The sequence below is a fragment of the Colias philodice genome, chromosome 3, assembly GCF_061535455.1.
Source record: "Colias philodice isolate Cphi_HAF_F1 chromosome 3, ilColPhil1 Martin Lab GWU primary, whole genome shotgun sequence".
Classification (NCBI taxonomy): Eukaryota; Metazoa; Arthropoda; class Insecta; order Lepidoptera; family Pieridae; genus Colias; species Colias philodice.
Window position 1 is genome coordinate 11,767,236 of NC_143088.1, and position 23,174 is coordinate 11,790,409.

The 23,174-nt window shown below is 32.8% G+C and overlaps 1 protein-coding gene across 2 annotated transcripts; it reads right to left on the bottom strand.

The window, feature by feature from the left end:
• Positions 1 to 983: 983 nt before the first annotated feature.
• On the bottom strand, positions 984 to 13,580 carry LOC149490064 (uncharacterized). 2 transcript variants are annotated; one of them, XM_089714913.1, is made up of 6 exons: positions 13,487 to 13,580; positions 7,424 to 7,599; positions 6,651 to 6,820; positions 5,697 to 5,732; positions 4,180 to 4,346; positions 984 to 2,687 (listed from the first exon to the last, which is right to left on the bottom strand). In XM_089714913.1, exons 2-6 carry the CDS (start codon positions 7,590 to 7,592, stop codon positions 2,492 to 2,494), a joined length of 738 nt encoding a protein of 245 aa, XP_089571039.1. In that variant the 5' UTR covers positions 7,593 to 7,599; positions 13,487 to 13,580; the 3' UTR covers positions 984 to 2,491. The 2 variants fall into 2 exon arrangements, with proteins under 2 accessions (XP_089571039.1, XP_089571040.1); XM_089714914.1 differs by lacking the exon at positions 5,697 to 5,732.
• Positions 13,581 to 23,174: the final 9,594 nt, after the last annotated feature.

Consider the following 23,174-nt stretch of genomic DNA (forward strand, 5'->3'; position numbering starts at 1 on the left):
AACTTGATGAAATTGGGGTAAAATTAAAAAAGGCATATTTGCGTCATAAAAATTAATTTTATTACACTTTTTATAGTTAATAATATTGTAATCGATTAATATACAATTAATATAACATACGATCGCAATAATTCGAGATTTCATACTTCTCATAGTTATAAAGCTCATGTCTTAAAACTAAAAAAATCTCATACATTATTGTAACTGCAAAAAGAAAGTATTATAGTAGAGCCATTTTAATAGGCAACATTTGACAGTTCAACAAAATTCAACAACGTAACCTAGTAACGACGACATAGAATAACATGATATTTCGTTTTGTTAGAACTGCACATTTGCTTAACTTTTTTCAATAACGATTACATATTTATAATAATAATGACCGATACAACTAATTTTAGGATTTGATTTTACTGATAAACCATAATAAACAATTTCTGATTTAAAGAACTGACGTCGCTTAATTTTGTGTCATAAACCTTTTTTCTTTTTAAATACCAGAGACGTTACTCTAAAAATCGAAATCTGACATCTAGAATCGAATGCATTGATTACTTGGGAATAAAAAAAAAAATGATCATAAATTATTGACATGTGTTTCAAGCTCGATTGACAAATGTTTCAAGTCCGTATCGATTAATTCACTTTAATCGATGTTTTTAAGCAGGTTACCACCCTATGAAGATAAAATTGATAGACGTCAAATGTTGCCTATTAAATTGGCTCGACAATAAAACAATTTGCTTGAAAAAACTATTTTTGGTCAATTTATTACAAAGTCCTTAATAAATAATGTAATCTATATTTAACATATAAAAACAACGACATAGTGGTAACGGAAATAAAAAAAAACATCGCACAAAAAAAGTAAACAGACAAATCGTATTAAAAATGGCGCGAATTATCATAACCTTAAATTATTCTTTCCAAGGTCCATTGACCGTTAATTGTTGTATACCTATATTTTAATTGACCGATATGACAACCTTAAACAGTATACAATGCTTTTTTAAATAGATTTGAAGGTTTGATTATTGTATTTATTAACTGTCCAATGTTTATCCTTTTTAGTTTAAAGTCTAAGTAAATTTTACGATTTCACAGTTAAACTTCAACACCGATTTAAATCAAATTTCGTACGAGAATAATTAACGTTATATCATTAATCAAATTTAAAAGGTTAAAATAATATGACTTGAAATCGTGGGGCACAACTAGTTTCACTATAAATATCATAACATTGAAACCGTACACTTATACACATTGTTTTTCTTTGCACTTGAGATAAATTACACATTATCAGCTGTTATCGTAAATTATAATTGTCTATAATGTTGTCTATCGTCGATAACGATTGACGACATAAAGTCAGGTTATCAAATAAGTATTGTACTACTGAAAGGTTTCTCGATTATGTATCGCAAATGATAATTTTATTTATAAGTTATCTTTCATTAACGTAATAGCTTAAGAAATTTTATATTTATTTGCAAAAGCGCGTGCGTTAAATTTGGCTTGATCATTTAAATGTATCTTTGGATATTGACTAAATATAAATAAATACTATACAGGGTGTCCCACTCTTGGTAAGCTAAGCTCAAAGGAGGTTATAGTTTTGCATACGCTGAGTTCGTAAAAAATACTTATAAAATTCCAGACGCATTTTTTTTTTTCAAATAGATGAATTCTTAAAACTCTATTAATTGTACACCCATAACAAGTAACCCGCCCAACTTTACCACCAGCACGTGAGCTATCGTTATTATCGCTTATCGTTATCGTATTAGCGAAGCGGTATATGCGCGAAGCTAGAGAAGAAAACATGGATTTTGAGGAAAAATTTAGCAAACAAATTTTGACGTACTTACATAATTTTGTTGTTTAAGTATTTTTTACGTGATCAGTGTATGCAGAACAACAAGTCCATTCGCGCTTAGTATATACCAGTAGGCAGTAGTGGGACACTCCGTATAAAAGAGGTTGTGGAATGTTTGCTGGCTTTTAAGCTCACTAAGAGATTACCTAATTATAAATATATATACTACAATATATCTACTGATCAATATTTATTCATGGGATAATTACTATTGCTGTAAAACATCTTTAAGAATAATCATATAATATTTTCTTATCTATGGATATATTTCTTTCACTGGGGAATATTCACAGAGAAATGGAATTAAATTTCAATATAATATGCTTTTAACTGTTTAACAGTGTCTATTAACATCATAGTAACATACAAATATCCTGTAATGACAAGCCTGTAAATTCTTAAATTCACTCTTATTATAGATACCTACATTTTTAAAGAAAAACTACTCCCAAAATCTAAAATATACAATACTTTACAAAACCCGCGCCCAGACCCCAGTACCTATTTGGGTAATTTTTCCTATAGCATAAAGACTGAAATAACAATACATAGATCGCTTACATCTGAGTGAGATGACTATATTTTACACAGCTTTACTAAAGATGACAATCTACTTCATTCGAATCTCTTAACCATAAGCTTAATACACCTATTCTCATCTGGCGGGTAGTCCAAACCGTTTTCATTCAATTCTTTCATAGAAACTTCAGCTATGGTCTCGAATCCGCATTTTGTTGCAAGCTTCTGTGATGCTGGACCAGTGAATACTGTTGTGGTTCCCTTGACACCGTAGAATTTGCATAGCGGCTCTCTGGAAAAAAAAATTGTTTAAAATATGTATATAGATGGATTAAGTTTGCGATAGATTGTGTAGGTCGTAACTCGTAGGATAGGGACTTAGAAAGAGCTTGAACGAAGTACGGAAGTAGGTAGTAACGTAGTAACTAGTTGATTTAATACAAGTATTAAATTTTAGGTTGTGAAATATGTAGATAGTAAATCTTATTGAAGCGACAATTATTACGAGTATCATACATTAAGAAAAAAAACTTGTGTGGTTTTATGAAACCACTGTAAAAGTGAAACTTAGGCACAAAATTATCGTATTTGTACGATAATTAGGTATCCGTACGGTTCGACCGTCACGCGACATGCGCTACGCAGACCAAAAAGTTTGAGACGATGTAATAAAAGTTTCACTTTAATAAAATATTTCTGACGGATTTTAAACACGATTTAGGTAGGTACCTATTCATTATTTACTCATCGTTCATTAATTTGTAAATTGTAGAGAGCAAGTCGTGAAAAGGTAAATCGCGTTTAAATCTGGTAATCTATTTTTTTTAAATGTATTTTGGTTTTTACTATAATTTAGATACTAAGGTATATAATTTTATCACATTATGAATGGGAAAATTTATTTTCTTAATAATACTTTAATTATATGTAATATGATGACAAAGCACTAAAATGTTTTTTTATATTAATCTACGCAGACATCGTTACAGACAGATAAAGTTATCATAATATTTGTAATGAAATAAAGAGATATAAATAACAACTGTACAGTGTATACTCTATATGAAATTATTGTAGCCTAGGTATTATAGTATTTTTATGGGAGACGAAGGTAAACGTGGTCCTTAAAGGTATAGAAACCTGATAATTTATCCGTCTAGATAAGTACTAAAGACGTAGAAAAAACTTTTATTCACTAAACCCATGTTTAGATAGCCCATTTATCAAGGTTATAGGCTATATATCATCATCCTAAGACCAACAGGAGCGGAGCAATGCAAGCGAAACCGCGGGGCACAGCTAGTATACAAATAAAATTTCAACTAGATGACGCAAATAAACAAACTATGGCGCACACAAGTGTATAAAAGTTTTGACGCAGTGATTATAGGACGCACTATCTGATAAGATTGTTCTATAATTGTGTAATTTAGATAAAATTAGTTATAAAAAACCATGACTTGCAATTGTTTCATATATTTGAGTTTGCACTAAGTGCCACACGGATAATTTGGCATCCGTGTGGCACCTAGTGCAAATATAAGCCCGGATGCTTGGAAGGATTCTCTTATTCCTTTTTAATGAAAATACTTACTTACTTAAATAAATAATATCGCAAACGAACGTCAACGAACGCACTCACCTTTTATTTATTCGAATATAACGAAGGTATATAAGATACTTTTTTCTAGTATTAATCCTTAGATACTATTATCAAAGCTTTTTGTCAACGTGAAATTTAAAGAAAATGTAAAAAAAACTAATATAGGTAATATGAGATTTACCTTGCAGCCAGTAACCTTCCGCCAAGCTTCGAGCCTCTGTATTCTCTCTTCACGACAAGCCCAAACGCATGTAACAGTGTATCCAGCCCTAAGTACTTATGTGGGTCCTTTTTCGTCTCAATGTAGTCTAAGGCTGCGAACACGTTTTTCCAGTTTTCACCTTCTATCTGTTGATGTTATATAGAGATTATTTTAACGGAAGATTTTTAAGTAAAAAAATTGAAGATAAAATTTTTGCGAGTAACTTTTGTTGTGAATCCTAATATCCTATATCCTAATAATATTATAAATGCGAAAGTTATTCTGTCTGTCTGTCTGTTACGCTCTCTCAACCGATTTTGATGAAATTTGGCACAGACAATCTTTAGACCCTGAGAAAGAACAAAGGCTACCTTTTATCAAAACACCACGCGGGCGAAGCCGCGGGCGGAAGCTAGTGTACCATAAAAATCGGTCTCATCGCTTAAACTGTAAGGAATCAATCGGAATAAATCATATAATCAAAACTGAAAAATTTACTAATTGTAAAGTAAAAGTAGTTATCGTAAGACGTTTTTGAATGATAAATAGAAATTTATAAAATTAGGAATTTGAGCACATTCGTTTCGGAACGGTAATTTCTATGGTGTTCTATAGCATAATTGATAATAACAATTCTCTACATTTACTTATAATAAATTAACCATTACTTTTAAATATTTAAAACGAAAATATGCATAATATGCTATAAAACTTTAGTCTGTATAGTTAGGTATTAGTTAGTCCGATAGCTTAGAATCATGCGTAAATATTATAGGCATTTCGAATGCATTTTTTTCTATTGTTTTGTTTTTGTTGAGCCTTATGAGCCTTATGTTCAAATAGTTATGTTTAGAAATACTTAAGTATGCTATACACAAACATGCACAAGTCATGCGAAGAATTAAAAAAATATGTAGTAGTTAGTTACCTCTATAAAATTCAAAATATTTGTAACTACGTTATCATTATTAATTAAAAATTAAATTAAAGTATTGTTGTCATACATCTATAAACATAATATAAAAATTAACTGAAATAAAGCAGACAAAAATATCACGGAGGAAGTTTGATTTCTTATCAACAGAAGTCATTGACATTATACATTTTAGGACATACTGACCATTCAAATTAAATTTAAACACTAGATTTTAATATAGGTCATAATTATTATTTTTGTTCATACGTTACAAGTACTGAGATACTGTAAAAATATCTGAGCGATATTTTTTTATGTATATTCATAATAAAATTATTAATACGAAAGTCTGTACCTATGTCTGTTTGATACATTTTCACGGCCAACTTAGATAACTAGTTATCAATTTAGAATAAAATAACATGAAACAGAGAAATGCAATTTTAATTTTTACAGCTGTTTATTTTCATAGCATTGTAATTTTAGTAAATGGAAGCTTTAAGAATTATTATAATAACTACTTGAGATGCTGAAGGAACATTGAAAAGATGCATAAAGTAATACATATTCTGTTGGTTACCTTTTCCGGATTTATTGGGAATAACTGTTGATTTGACTGAAACAGAGTTTAAGTATACATTTGACACCTCCTTATTCCTCACATTATGCGGAAGTGAGCTAATACATTTTCTAATAAAGGATCTTTTTAAGGCAAGTTAGTACCACAAGAGATAGATACTAAAAATAATTAAAGATAACACAAAATTTATTATCTAGAGATAAAGTAGAGTAGAATATTTTTAGCGCATTTTTCATTGTCGACATTGTCTTCATTAAAAGGGTCCTTAGTTAAAAAATAGTTTATTGGCAATATGTAAGTAGAGAAATAATTAACTCATAGTTTATCACTCTCAGCTGATAAGTGATAAGCCTCTATTAATTAGATAAGGCACGATAAAACAATGCACTATGAAAATGATAATTCCATATATTGCCAAGTTTAATATCTTTATATGTCGAGGTCATAAGGGATAAAGGCCTGCAAATGAGGTCGTATATTTACAGAACTAAATTGCTTAAGCAAGTATTTCTATGCCATGTCATTTGTATGAAAGTCCATGTTATGTGTATAGCAATTGAATAAATTATCTCTTATGAATGGACCCTTTTTTTCAAACGTTGATTATGAAGAAAGAAGTAAGGAACTAGGGCATATTATGCGTAAATAAAAGAATAATATTTCACAAATTACTTATTAAGGGTTTTTGAACGTGATTCGATGTTAAATAAAGACCACATAATAGTAAAAAGATAGTAGGTAGGTAATAAAAATATTACGTGCAAAATGTGTTTGTATGCCAATTGATAAGATTAATCTTTTATGAATGAAACTGTTTTCAACTTTCCGGAATAAATAATTTAAAGCAATTTTTATTAACATTAAAATGCTACTTTTATTTTGAGAGTTCCATTTTGATGGAAGAAAATCAAAAAAGACGATGTTTTTCGGAATTTAATGGAAAAAATAACCTACCTCAATATCAGGCACAGTCTCCCCTACAGACGCGACGACACACACGTTCAACGCGGCTAGTGTCTTCTGGTCTCCCTCCCAGGTGTAGAGGGCCAGACTCATCCTTTGAGCCAGACACTCCCCCCAGAACTGCCTCATGCTGGTCATGCTTTTCTCATCTTCTTGAACACCTGGAAGATTTTTCTGGTGTTATAAAGGGTGTATATATGGGAAATCTAGATGAAAATGGTATGTTTAAAGCATGTTGTTTTCTTCTTCTTCAAATACCGTTAAAAATATTTGCGAGGAGAGCAGTAAGTCAAGTTAATTGAATAGACACTGTAAGTACACATTTATCATTCTGTTATTCTTCATATCACTACATAGTATAAAACAAAGTCGCTTTCTCTGTCCCTATGTCCCTTTGTATGCTTAAATCTTTAAAACTACGCAATGGATTTTGATGCGGTTTTTTTTAATAGATAAAGTGATTGAAGAGGAAGGTTTTAGTATATAATTTATTAGGTTTTAGACAAAGCGGGCGAAGCCGCGGGCGGTAAGCTAGTATTTATTAAAGCAGAATAATAGATGTAGAGCCTACTCTAGCAATCAAAACTAAAAAAATACTATGAACATAATAATACATTAAATTAAATACACGGTACATTAACATAACTATTTATTAGATCGTGTTCTTTCAAAAACGTCATGATATAATATACTCTACTCTACTTCTCATCTTGTGCAGAATTGTTTCTGTATGTAATAACAAATATGAAATAACATGTACTCACGACTTGTCGAGCTCAGCACTTCATCAGCGGTAAGTGTATCCAGCAGGACTTCCAGGGCCTCTGCATCATCACGAGGGTCCAGGTCTTGCAGCACCCACTTCTTACCGTCTACGGTCCATTGCTCCCAAACTCGCGGGCATTCCGCATCCCAGGTTCTTTTGAATGGCATTTTTAATCTGTAGAGAAATAAAATTGAATTATTTTTTGAGCTAAGACATGAGTTTGTGAGTTGTAGAAAATTGTTAAAAGTTTATGTAGATTTAAAATTGTTGAAACTGAATAATCTTTTGAGTAAATAAATGTATTGACACGTATATACACGTATGTATATTGTATAGTTTGTGTATGTATATTTGTATCTATACTAATATTATAATAAATAAAACTAATCTCAGGTACTACTGGTACGATTTGAAAAATTCTTTCATTGATAGATAGCCCATTTATCGAGGAAGGATATATCATCCATATATCATCATGCTATGACCAACAGGAGCGGAACCACGCGGGTTAAACCGCGGGGCACAGCGAGTAGGTATATTATATTTACCTTAATGTTTAGGAAAACTAAGGCTTTTCTGCCGTCCGCGTCACTGAAAAATACTGTGGAAATACATATAATATTTACGTAAAATATAGGCACCTACTGTATATACCTATTTTGTTTTCTTTTGTATGGTAAGGTTTGAACTTAAGGATTATGTTTTTGTCAAAGTGTTTACTGTTTTTCCTTAAACGGTTATTAATTTCCGTCTACAATCAAGTTTAAAAATAACTTCGTGTAGTGTTACATTATTTTTTTTTGTACATAATATTATGTATGTATAAATAATATATCTGTTGTGATCTTTATACAGATGCTTATATTTTAATCATCATTTATATTTTTTTTGTATATTAAAATTAAAACAACCGGCTTCTATACCCGGCGCGGCGAATGATGATTCCTATGACACTGACAGTTATTCTCAAGAGACAAACTTGTAATGGCGTCACCATTAAATTAGAAACGTATTGGAGGCGTCTAAAAATGGCATTTATTAATTTTTACGTAGCTTTATGCCATAACAATGATATTCCGTTGGAATTATAACAATTCTTAACATTTTCAAGAAATTATATCAATCTGACTTTACGTTTACATCCTAAAAAACTTACATCGTTGGCATTTATCGACTAGTGCGGAAAGTATCGATAAACAAATTTCGATAATGGAAACGAGTTCACATTTTTTCCATGCTTAATCTTTGTTCATTTTACTATTGAATCGAACAGAAGATCGCAGCATAATCAATTAATTAATTACCGTTCGCGTTAATTTACTTACCTATGATAAAAGTTTTTTAGACAAATTAAATGGAGGCTTCCATTTTCATGATAAAATAATATACACTGTGTTAAACGGGTTAAAAATTACGTGAAAATGATAAGGAGCATTTTTATGTTTTGGAAAACTTTCGTTTTACTTACCTACTTATGCTAAAAAACTTAAATGAATACAACAACAACATAATAGACGTTAAAAATTTTAGTTAAAAATTTATTTTATAATATTTGTAAAAACATGTTTACCGACGTGGCTGAATGCAAACCACGCCTTTGCCTATAAAATAGTACCTATAGTATCGACACGATCCATCATACGAGCAATCACTAAGACGAACTGTCATAGGGATCATCATTCGCCGCGCCGGGTATAACTCAAACAAAAAAAAAATCATTTGATTTAAAAATAAATGTTCTTGATAGAACCGAATATTTTTTTCTAATTTTAGTTTCATTGATATGATTAAATTGTTATATCATTTTAAATCTACATGTCTCTGCATTGATATGTGAAAGACCTGGACAAAACGAATCAAGTTTTTCGTGAGTTTTTCTGAAAATATAACAGCTTTCGAGAGTTTTAGCTATGCCTAAATATATTATGTAGTTAGATATAAGTTACATATTATGTAATACTAGCGACCCACCCCGGCTTCGCACAGGTGCAATGCTGATCCTAAATACACTACAGAAAAACTGTGAACATTGTATATAAAAATTAAAAACATAGCGGCCCGTTCCGGCTTCGCACGGGTATAAAATATACTATAACCGGGCGGCCGGCCGGTACCGCCGCAAACGCTACGTCCCGCAATTTTTAAATCTGTAATATTATCTTCGAAAATATTCACTTAAATCATACGGTGTAAAGGGCCATATAGATCTATATTAAATGAACAATGTATTCAAGGTATTTAATTGGTTAATGATTAATGCTGTATTGGTTAAAATCGCTTCGAAAATTAGCCATTATTTGTCGTAAAAAGTAAATGACAAAAAAATTTATTGTGGGTTATCCATAAGAGATAGACATATACCATCACGGACTTTTCTGTAGACCTTTTCAATGTGTATAATACTTAGTACATTATTTTGATAAAACTCGTAGGGTTCAGCCTGCGTTTGCAATGTAAGCGGAAAAAATGTAATTTTTTACGACATCACATTAGAAACCTCAAAAATAACAGTACTTCTTCACTTTTTAATGGGTGTTATATAAATATAAACCTTCCTCTTGAATCACTCTATCTATTAAAAAAAACCGCATCAAAATCCGTTGCGTAGTTTCAAAGATTTAAGCGTACAAAGGGACATAGGGACATAGGGACAGAGAAAGCGACTTTGTTTTATACTATGTAGTGATAGTGATGATGATTGACATGATTTTAAAAGAGCAACTATGGAGTTTATTGCCGATTCTTCTCCATAGATACTGCTTTCCGAATCGGTGGTAAATGTTAAAATGACGATTGGCTACTAAATAGTAGTCTAATTGAATAAATGAATGTTTGAGTTTGAGTTTTGAGTGTGAGTTTAAATGCATTCTCCACTATAAAAAAAGGTGTACGTACTAATATTTTAATTGAAATTAACTCCAAGATCATACGAACAAGAATTCTTGAAACAAAACACTACTAACTGCGTTTTAAATCCCGTGTACATGTGTTTAGTAAATAAATTAACGATGTTTACCATACCAACATTAGATCGTCAATCATAATTGATAAATATAACGCTTGCGCAAGCGGCGCAAAGGGCTCCAATATTTGGGTGAATGTCACTTATAAAATGATCTTGAACTCATTTGTGATTATTTAAGGAACACACTACACACGTACATAGTAAATAAAATAATAAGGGCGAAAAACGTAAGTTATTTTTTAAATGTGTCTGGCTAGATGTAAGAACCATGAAAACTGTCCGGCTCTTAAGGTAACATCTTTTTATAGGTCCCCAAGTAACATGCATAAAATTTAGCTTTTAAACTATAATGAAAGTTAGGGACAATTTTATACACCTTTACTACCTGTTTCCTGCCAAAGTAACCACAACCCAGACTTGATAATCGCTATTTTTTTATCTGTATCGGAGACATATACAGAGAAACTTTCAACTTTCCTAAAGAATGGAATGTCTGGCCGTCGTGGGCTCTTGATCTATAAGATTGCAATGATAACAATGTTTTTAAAAATTTCTTGTAATTATTCAAATCGTAATTTTTCATTGCTCGTCAAAATCTAAGTATTTTTAAATTCCTGTAAATAACTTAAACAAGAATTTTAAATAGCTTGCGAAGCATTCTTAAGTGGCTTGTAAATTCGTAATTATAAGTAACAACGATATGTTAAAAATATTGTTTATTAAAGTGAAACTTTTATTACATCGTCTCAAACTTTTTGGTCTGTGTAGCGCATGTCGCGTGTATCGCGGCTGCCGAGTAGGTATACCTACTCGGCAGCCGACCGTCACGCGACATGCGCTACACAAAGCAGTGTTCGGAACCGTTCGAACAGTTTCACTTTTACCGTGGTTTCATAAAACCACACAACATTTTTTTTATACATGGCTTATTTTAGTTATTAGCGGAAGCAAAGGTATCTTGATTGACCAAGACCTTGTAAAGGTTGAGTTTATACAAAAATAACTTTATTTTACTCGGTCAAGGTAGTTTTGAGAAGAACAATTTTATATTGGGATAGGTCAGCTATTTATAAAATATGCTCATGCAGTTGAAAGCTCTATAGCACACTGTGTCTAATCTTACGCAATTATAAAGAGAAAAAAAGAATTTGTTTAAATAAACCACAATATAATATATAATAACCTGTGGAAATCCACAGGTTATTTCAATAAGAAGAAGAAAGAGAAGAAAATTCTTTCACAGACTGTTATATTTTTCAGGGTTACGTTTGTTTTTTTCTGATTAAAAATGGCGAAGTTGGGACAAAAAAATAGTTGAATAATTTTTGAGATGCATATTATCGTCTCTACTCTATGAGATAGATTTAGATTTATTGATGAAGTAAAGATGATGTTATTAGATTCTACTGTAGAGAAAATAAATCATGGCAAGCTTATAATTATTTATTAGGTAGTACCATAGAAATCTAAATAACAAGACACTAGAAGTCGTAAGCGTGCGTGACCTTGTCGCCACTCAGGTGATTTGCACATCACCAGTGCATTCGTCACTGTTCAGTTGCTCTGGAGACGTATGAGTGTATACATGGTGTGTTTCAGCAATTCCCATTGCGGAAATTCTTCCACAAGTTGTAATTATACTTATAAAGGAATAATATTTCATCGGAAAATATTTTTTTTTAGAAATAATGCCATTTTTCCTTAAAATATAGAATATTTACAAGTATTACGAGTGTCACCATAGTAATCGAAATAACAATGAATGACACAGTCGACCATTCTTATTATCACGTTTGTTCGTATTGGAGCAAAAAGTCTCATATACTTAGGGATGTTATTCTAAAATAAACCGTAAATTCGTGCGTTAGGATACATATTCAAAAGCTTAATTTAATAGATAAGTTAGTTTTCACTAAAATCAAGCTGTCCAATAAAAGGCATAGTTTACTTGTGTGTACTGTTTAGCTTTCGGTTTGAATGTGTTGATTTTGGCGACAGCGGTTTTCATACGAATTATGACATTCTAGCACTTCTATGTGTCTTGTTATTTAGATTTCTATGGGTAGTACACAATAAAAAAAGAAACTCTGTCTGCGTATATAGAATAGGTATCTGATACTTTCAATAAAAATCTCTTATTACTTAAGTATTTCTTCATTGTATTTCTTTTAATAAATCAGGATTCGTATATTTGTAACAAATGAACGTAGTAAATTTTATGATACGTGGCAGCAAATATTTTGCAATGATAGTTAGTCATGTGAGCGAAACTATATTTCCTTACATTGCATACATAATAACTGCAACATTGCATTTATTTGCTTCATGAAAACAAACTACATATTATGTGAATAGTAATGTGATTAGACGTGATGTTTTTATTGGTACTTTAGATATAACGTAAATAGTAGATTCTGTAAATTAAAAAAAATTGTAAATATAATGTAAGAATGTATACTCGGTGGGTACGGGCTATTCGTCCCGGCCGCTCTACTTGGGAAAATTAAACGATAAAATCTTAGTAAAAAATTTGGAAAAAACGGTGTAGTAGTTTTGGAGCATATGGTAAAGGAACCAAACAAAACGGACCATATTAGTTTTTTATTAATTTTATTTAAATTTTTAATTTGTTAATTTATCGTTATAAACTTTAAAATGAATGTATCGATGCAAAATGTCTAATTGTACCGGTCTATGTAAAATATACATCATACTGTGACATCACACATACCTATATTATAGAAATATTTTATTGTTTGTTTGTTGATAGGCTCCGAAACTACTGGGCAGAGTTTGAAAAATTTGGTAAATTTTATTTTGTTTTTATCCCGATCTGGAACGAGCGGATATTTACAAATAAAAAATGATTTCTAAATCTTTATTTTAATTAATTACGATATTCTAAGCTAAGTATACAAGAAAATAAACATAAATAATTTTATTAATCATGAATTATGTTAATTTACATATTGTACTATTTTTAAATAAATAATAAATAATAATATAGGTTTAGGCGATCTTTTTACATGCAAAAATCCAATTACTAAATAATTGATCCAAATTGCTAAAATAGCAATATGAATGAAATTCACTCACCAATTAAAATATATTATAACACGTGGTATTCCTAGTTATTGTATGTTTTTCATACAAATAAATTATTATTTAACATACGAGGCGTTCGCTCGACCGCTTATATCATACTCCACGAACTAGACTAGCTCTCAGATATAAGGCCTTGAGCGGAAGAAAAGTTTAGGCTTGATACTGACTTGCGACTATTATTATTGGTACAAATAATCTTTAGACCCTGAGAAAGAACATAGGCTACCTTTTATTGCGAAATATGTACCACGGGCGAAGTCGGGGTGGACCGCTAGTAATTAAATAATATTATTTGTCCAATAATGGTTCTACATAATATTGGTATGTTTTTAAAAGACAGACTAGACTGTGTGAAAGTAGTTTAAGTATTTAAGTATACACGCTCAACCCGTATTTGGAAAACCGAAGGTATTTTCATTGTTTTTATAATTTAGAATTTTGTTACTCAATCAATATAGCATGGGACCGAGTGAGTTCGCAAATTTGTGTGTGATAAATGATTTTTAGATTATAAAGACGCAATAAGATATGATAAAGTATTAATCGATCAAATGTAATAGTGAATTCAAGTCATATTAGTATTTTTAGATTACAAAGACGCAATATGATAAATTCCTCTAGACTCATGCAAAAATATACTCTACTCTACTCATATTAATAAGACAAAAAAAGATATCCCGTTAGATAAAATAGGAAAAATTTCAATTGATTGAGTGTAATTGACAAAATCTTACCTAATCAAAATGAAAAATCTCCAAAAGATTGTTACCTTAGTAAGTAGGTACTGATGTTAATGCATTCTATGCATTTCTTTTGGGATTCTACTGAGATTCTACTGAGAATCATCTGTTTTAAGAATATTGTTCAAGAAAATTAGTTATATCTGACCCAAAGGAGATCTAGACAATCAAAATTGTTTCGGATCTTTTTTGCCAGGACCACAACTTCCAACAACATTTTACCACATCCTGCTCAAATAATTTTTATAGATACACTTTGTGTATAGAGGGAAGCAGTGTAAATTACACATTCTTTAGAATGCGCTGTGAATGGCTGAAGTTCGCTAAATAGTAATTGATGCAGATCGCACATGTATGACCAGCCTTTCATTTTTCAGAGTAAGTAATAATAATATACATAATATTATGTTGTTCTTTTTAGAAGTGGATCATCTTTGTGGCTGAACCATAAAAATTAATTTGTTTCAGACTGTGGGTAATTACTAACTTAACGTTATTTGTCTCGTCTATGGAGATATTTTTGTATTTTATGTCTATTTTTGGAATATAATTTTATATGCTGTGTATTTATGTTATAGCGTCTGTAAATGTATGTATCTTATCGTAACATATGTTACGAAATGTATTAAAATATATTACACGACATCTATACTATCCATACTAATATTATAAATGCGAAAGTAACTCTGTCTGTCTGTCTGTTACTCAATCACGCCTAAACTACTGAACCAATTTGCATGAAATTTGGTATGGTGATATTTTGATACCCGAGAAAGGACATAGGCTACCTTTTATTGCGAAATATGTACCACGGGCGAAGCCGGGGCGGACCTCTAGTAATATTATAAAGCTGAAGAATTTGTTTGTACGAACGCGCTAATCTCAGGAACTATACTGGTCAGATTTTAAAAATTATTTCGATGATAAATAGCCCATTTATTGAAGACGCAACCGCGGGGCGCAGATAGTTATTTTATACAACGGAACGTTGAAGAAGAGTCGCACAGAAATTGGAAGTAAAATAAGTAAAATATAACAAGATTTGTTTACTATAGAACTAAACCATTTAATTACAAAATGAAAATTTTTCCTACAAAATTTGTTAAAATCATTCAGCAGTTTATCTTAATGCGTTCAGCAGATCATGAGTGAACATACAAAACAAAATAAGTTTGTTTTGTATTCTACCTATTATTAGCGAAATTTCTTATTATTAGCAATATTCTTGTGTTATTGAACTAATCATTTAAGGGCAAATTTTTCAATCCTCATTTAAAACTTATTCGTCGAATAACGTATAAAACTACCATTTCGAAATTTATTCTTATTGCCCGCAATATACAGTTTACAGGAGACATTTTAATATTATCGTGTAATACTTTATTGGACGGATAAGTTTTAACCAGGGTTTGAAAAATCGGCCCTTAATCAGTCCTAGATGTGTAAGAAAATCTAAGGTATTGTAACGACACTAATTTAAATAGAGTCATGATGACAAAATAGTTTCAAGTTTTTATTGATTTGACCGTGAGTGGACATCGTATTCTTCAAGTATTCTTCAATTGCAAAATTGGCGTAGATTATTCATTTTAGAGCTATAGAAGGAAGAAAGAGCGAAATTCTGATGATTCATCGATTTATTGTGGTCTTTTGTATATAAATTTATAATACTGGAACGAAAGGCTTCTCATTTAAGCTAAAAACGAACGAAGTATCTTCAAATTAAACAATGTTAAATGTGCTGGTTTCAAGTGTTTGATTTTAGGCGTGTCTTTGTAAGAGTATGGATCGAACAGAAAAAAACCTTAAAGTTGGATAAAAAAGGAAAATTAAAATGTTTCCCTAATTTTAGCTGTTAGGTCTTCTTAGCTTCTCTTTTATATCCTTCTCCTTTCCTGAGGACAGCAACACATCCTCTCCCAGTGGAGTGGATGCTTATGGGCGGCGTGTATCGCTCAACACCAGGCGACCGCGACGTCCCGTCCGACTAGGGCCCTTCTGGCCTCCTCCACTCAAGCGATAGCCCAAGCCGAGGTTCGAGTTCCCCGTCAAGGGGGGACGCCCTTGCGCATGTCGCTACCAGGGTGAACCTTCAGTTCACCCACGCGTCCGTGTTAAAATGTAGTAGCCCTTCTGGCTAACATTGAGAAACACCACACAAAAAAAAAACAGGCTACGCGTCTGCTCGTTTGCTATCCTATAGCATAAAAAAAGGTACCTGCATACGTACCTATTTGCAAAATTTCAATAATAGGTACCTATTTACATTTTGGGTGAAATTCTGTAAGAAATTAATGAACTAACTTATACATAAGTTTTGTTTCTGCTATCTGTTGAGTTTCAATAGCTTTGAACTGTAAAATGTTGCTTGCGTTTCGTTTTACATTTGTACTAGTTAAACATTATGTAGCCAGATGGCGCGATTATTAATTTTCAAGGAGCATTTGATGTTCTAATGGTAATCTTAATTCAATTGAATACATATAGTCCGAGAAAATAAGTAAAATTAGGGAAAATAAATCGTACGTCGTTTTCAAAATCGCTACAGTTATTTGTGTGGTTATTCCTTGACATGTCCAGATGGTACGGGTTGAAGTGGGCAACAAAATGTAAGATATAAACCAGATATTATATATTTGAGATAAAATGTTTAAAAATTTTACAGGAAACGAGAAAAATATTTTTTCTACATCTACTGAAATATAAGCTTTAAAAATTTACAAAATACATGTACATCACACAGCTCTAAATAAATATAAAAATCACGCGCAAATCCACGTGACAGAACTAGTACATGCTATAACCCGCACAACCTCTTTACGGCCTACTTTATGACTTTCCCGGCCATCGCGTTTCCCCGCGCACATATTTTGTGTGAACTAATAATACATGGCTTTACTAACCATAAAAAACCCAGAAAAGATTAATATACATGTCGGAGAATTTAAATAACTCTCCATAATTAATTATAATTAGGTAGATATGTGAAATAATATTAAATAATGACTCAGTGCGCACACCTTGCGCGGTCGATGGTAGTACCGAGACTATATCATCGAGCTACTGACTCAAGGAATATAAACCATAGCATGGCCCGTAAGCCCATGCATTTCATATCAATTCAATATCGACATTATGTTGTACACAATAGAGTACATTATAATAGGAAGGTATAGCCACATAACAACTACTCTGTTATGATTCTCTCACACGGCCATTCTGACAACGAGCGCGTTCTCGCGCGAACAATTCGACAAGTAATTTTGCGAGATTACTTCTGCGTCGTATTTCATTTGTTGTATTCAAACTCTTTTCCCTTCCCGGTTTGTAACTTTACACACCGACTCTCAAATTATTACTCATCATCGTCATCATCGGTGATATCAACAACTGCTACTGTCGCCTAAGGGCGAAGCTTTGAATGTATTGTGTGTGTGTGTATTATATTGTAAGTGTAGAGCTCTGAACAAATACTGGAACTACATGCAGCGCGGAGCCTGCCATGTACTGTTATCACAAGGAGCGCAATGCTACCCATAACATCTGGAACTACATGCAGCGCGGAGCCTGCCATGTACTGTTATCACAAGGAGCGCAATGCTACCCATAACATCTGGAACTACATGCAGCGCGGAGCCTGCCATGTACTGTTATCACAAGGAGCGCAATGCTACCCATAACATCTGGAACTACATGCAGCGCGGAGCCTGCCATGTACTGTTATCACAAGGAGCGCAATGCTACCCATAACATCTGGAACTACATGCAGCGCGGAGCCTGCCATGTACTGTTATCACAAGGAGCGCAATGCTACCCATAACATCTGGAACTACATGCAGCGCGGAGCCTGCCATGTACTGTTATCACAAGGAGCGCAATGCTACCCATAACATCTGGAACTACATGCAGCGCGGAGCCTGCCATGTACTGTTATCACAAGGAGCGCAAGCGCTACCCACAACTACACGAAGCGCGGAGCTTCCAATGTACAATATGACATACACGCCTTGCTATGTCAAACACAGAGCTATTATTGAGCTATTAAAGTGTGGTGTGCATGTGTGTTATGAAACTTTTGTGTAATACTTAGATTAACTATACGGAACTATGTAACAACCGAGGAAATAAATAGGTAAAAATAATAAAATAAAACAAAAATAAAATTATACGGAGTATTTATTTTTTTACAATACTTTATTGTACAAAACAATGTAAGAAAATCTAGTACAAACTTATAAAGTAAAAATATTTCGCACAATATGCAGCCTTATTGCTACACAGCAATCTCTGCCAGGCAACTTGCAAATTACTGGAAGTAAGGAATAACTTTTATGGAATACATTTTTATTCATTGGCTCACTTTCCAACTGCTTAGATAAATTTGGAAGTTCTTGACACAAATATGTACTGAGCATGACCTCCAGTTTGAGGCTCGATTCGATACCTCTCGTTATCGCAAAGTTGAGATTATTTTGTATGGACTGGAGAACTTTTCTCCTAACTTAGTAATTTACATCGTATGACACGCCATCAAATCGTCGTCCAGTGACATATCTAGTGTATTTACAGGAATACACAAAACCACCTTGCACTTATACCTTGATGTATGCTAGGTATAATAAGAACACTTTACGGGGTAGATTAACAGCTAATAATTAATTTACGAGGACTGAACCAGGTTCTAAAGTCACACCGACTTCCATATCATTTACCACTACCGACGATATCACATTGTCATAGTCTACCTTCCAACGATTCAATAATCATAAATGACCGTCAAAACAAGTAAAATAATATTGATGTTACAATCGGCTTTTCTGTCTTACTAACACAATATCATCAACATTAAATAGAATGTTTTTTTTTTTTCAATACGAGCCTTGTACACGTACAATCGCTCGTCCATCCTGACTTTGCGTTATTTCTAATTTCAAACAATTTAACTACTAAAGTGTAGACACTCGTACTAAAACATTATTACGCGGTGGACTTGCAGCCTATAGACAATTGCAATGGGCTGTCGCCTGTGCTGTGCATTTCTTTCATACAATACAATTCAAAGTAAGTTGAATTTCGCCAATAATTGTAGAATACCATACGTTCATGATTTTCAGCGATAATGAAACAATGAACAGCATAAACCTTTAAAATAACCCGTTAGCGCAACTCATACCGCTTGTAATTTTGTAAAACTCAAAAGAACACTTTCAACACAAGTCTATGAGTTCGCTACTTGCAAATGACATAGCTTGATCGGCTACTATTCCTTTCAGCGCCTTAAATAACACGACAAAAACAAAGCGCTTAACATGCTTTTTTTTTTTTTTTTTCGAAGACACATTTTTAACAGGAGCTAGGTGACAATATTTACCAGTAAATCCGTCAACAATTACCAATGCGATTCCATAAACTCGTAAGTGCCATTCGTATCGATTGTAAGGTATGAAGTGGTTCTGATACATTTTCTATCGGATGTTAAGTCGACTGTCTAGCTCTGGAGGGCCTTTTATTAACTTTGCGATGTAAAAATGTTCAATGTATGTTCTAACGAACTTACTACACTAAATTTTGCAGGATTTCCAAACTAAAATGTTTCAATGTTTCAAATAATCATGAAATGATTGTATCAATAAATGAATGATAACACTTCGTTTGCACCAAACAAAAGAAAATGTTTATACAGCAAGCATTTTTTTATCATATGTGGCACCTTAAATTTAAATCAATAATATCATTTTATCGGCTTCAATTACTTTACTTATGTTCGGATCAACAACTTATGTTCGGCTTGTAGTCGTCGCGAATCTTTACTTTTTTTTTTTTGCCCAAATTGAACATTATGTGGAGACAACTAGTTTCTACTAATAAAATCTACATGTGGTATTCTTGGACCCTTGCGTAGGTACCGACATCGAAATGAAAAACTTGTATGTAAGCCCATCATCTATGAACACGAGGAGAAAATCTTTTTCTTATGACATGATGCTTTGAGACTATTTCAGTCTGTTAATATTTTAAAATGTTAACACTTAATTGATTATGCTTGAGGTCTTCTTAAATATTTTAACTCTATTTAATAACTATGATAACAACTTTCTGTGTCAGTGATTCTTTGATAATATTCGACTTTTAAGTTGATCATTACTTTCTTGTAGGAAAACTGAACCACTATCAATCTATTGAACAGGAATCTGTGTGTACTTCGACAACGAGATTTGTACGAAAATCGTTAATAAAGAAGCAGAAATCTTTTTTTTTTTTATCATTCTAAAATATTTCGCGAACTTTAACGTTCTTTTAACAATAATGCTTCAGCAAGAGCCTTATTTTTTTTTTATCTGACAAGTACCGTTCGATGTTATGAAACCTTGTGGTGAATACCTATTCAATGTTGCAACAGCAACTTGCATTTATTCCAATTAAATGAAAACTCTGCGCAAGCGAGACTTTCAATACTCTTTTTAAACAAAAGAATGTAACCTCTTATATGATTTTGAAAACTCGAGAACATCGTTGAATATAAAAAGTAGCTATGAAGTCACGTAATTTATCTAGTCCTTGGTTTTACAACAAGGGCATTACAAAACCTTATCAATGTTGAAAGAACTGTAGATTGTGCTAGGGTTGTATTCACAAGTCTTATTCCCATTTCACAAAATTTGTGCTTTACTTTCAATAATGGATCTGACACGATGAAAATCATTAAAATCATTTAAATCCGTGTCTATAGATTCAAAATTACTTTCCGCAAAAACAAATATTGTTTATTTTATATTCACGAATAATTTGAGTCCCATTGTTATTCATAATCAAACTACGTCCGGCTCTAGTACAAACATCTCAACCTGTTACTCTATCCCAGGAAGTACTCGAGAGTCTACAATAACCAAAGCTCATATTAACATCATTATTACAATAACCAGTAATGTTGAACGGGCGAATGAATAGGTTGATACAGGGCCAATTCCTGTTACGCGAGTTTATACAAACTCTAGAGGCGTCATGCTATCGGCTATCCTTTTACAAAGGAAAAAAAAAACAATCGGACCTGCTGTCAATAAGGCACTTGAACTTAACGCCGGCAACGTCTTTGACTGTAAGCGGGGTATCGTGCTGTAAACACACATTAATAAGGGCATTGTAGAAACAATTAAGAGCGTGCCGCCCGTTGCTTAGAAAAACAAACCTCTTCTATGTGACCAAATTTATGACAATAAATGCGTTGTTATTCTTATCGATTAAACTAACTGATTTTGTTTCATGGGCGAGATTTACAGTCACGTTTGTAATGACATGTGAACACACAGTTATAGCAAACAATTTGCAACATGCGACGCTTTAAATGATTTGTGCCAAAATGTCTATCAAGACCCACAAAATCAATCGGCGTGTATCATAATAAATCAGATCATACCTGGTCATCTGCAATACCTTCTACCACGAATTTACTATATTCGCATAGTTCCAGCCCGTTCTCAGCCGGTCGATTAGCGCCAACTTTGTAGTGGAGCACTCGATGTATGTTGAAACTCGATCACTTTTTTACCATACCATATCTCGAAAAGGTATTTCCTCTCGCTTCTTAGCTTCTTTTCACGTTAAAAATAATGTCCACACAGGTAGATGAAGGCTGGCCTCGTAGTGGGTCTTCCTTACTTATGCATTAGACCCGGAAACAAAATATTTCGTTTCGGGAAGTGTATCTGCCATTTCTTTTAACAGGGATGCGCACGACATGATGCTTTATTGGAAAAACCCACACACAACACATGATGTTGTTGTTATGTTAACATTCTCACGATTTATTGGTGGAAACTCTGGTGCTTCTCGAACCTCATTAACACTATCTATTTCTTCTTGAACTTCACTAACACTATCACTCGTTTCACTCACTTGCAGATTTGCACCGTTTAACAAAGTCTTATTCGTATTGGAATCGGGGGTAATAAGTGCCGATCCCACCGCTGCTGTCGGAGAATTTAAATAACTCTCCATAATTAATTATAATTAGGTAGATATGTGAAATAATATTAAATAATGACTCAGTGCGCACACCTTGCGCGGTCGATGGTAGTACCGAGACTATATCATCGAGCTACTGACTCAAGGAATATAAACCATAGCATGGCCCGTAAGCCCATGCATTTCATATCAATTCAATATCGACATTATGTTGTACACAATAGAGTACATTATAATAGGAAGGTATAGCCACATAACAACTACTCTGTTATGATTCTCTCACATACAAAAGGTGTTTATTTTCTTTTTAAAGATTCTAGGAAATATTCCAACCTATCCGTGTAACTGATTGAGCATTTGACAAACTGATGTTTGAACTATTGATTTACAAAACGGAATTCAAACATCTATTTATTTAATTAGACTTCTTCTAGAAACAGTTCCGTCATAACAGTTTTAACATTTACCACCGATTCTGAAAGCAGTAGTTACCTATCTAATAACAAGAACCGGCAAGAAACTCGATGCTGTTTCGAAAATTTTTGTAAATATTCGGTATGGGAAATAAAGTAATATATTTAGTATGGTAAATACCCGTGAAGAGGACTCAAATCTGTCTAAAATCTAAAGTCGTGATCTCCATCAACCGTCGTTGATTGTGTTAATGTGTGCGCGAGTCACAAAGTTCAGCTAGCTCTTGTAGTCCTCTCAAAAAGCATCTCTGAATATCCTGCTTGCTTTTATTTCTACCAAACATAGCTAAGAAGTGCTATCCTGCCCCCCTAGTCAAGTGGCTTTCTGCCCCCCTAGTCTATTGAACGCTACGCTAACAGAAAGCCACTTGACTAGGGGGGCTGTTAGCGTAGCGTTCAATAGAATAGACTACGAATGTATGAGATTGACGTAGGCTGTAGATAAACGTATCTACTGCCCCCCTAGTCAAGTGGCTTTCTGTTAGCGTAGCGTTCAATAGAATA

Coding starts and splice junctions, on each gene's coding strand:
- LOC149490064 (XM_089714913.1), bottom strand. CDS start 7,592: ATGCCATTCAAAAGAACCTGGGATGCGGAATGCCCGCGAGTTTGGGAG. Junction 6,821..7,423: donor AGTGCTGAGCTCGACAAGTC/GTGAGTACATGT, acceptor AAAATCTTCCAG/GTGTTCAAGAAGATGAGAAA. Junction 2,688..4,179: donor GGAAGGTTACTGGCTGCAAG/GTAAATCTCATA, acceptor TTTTTTTTCCAG/AGAGCCGCTATGCAAATTCT.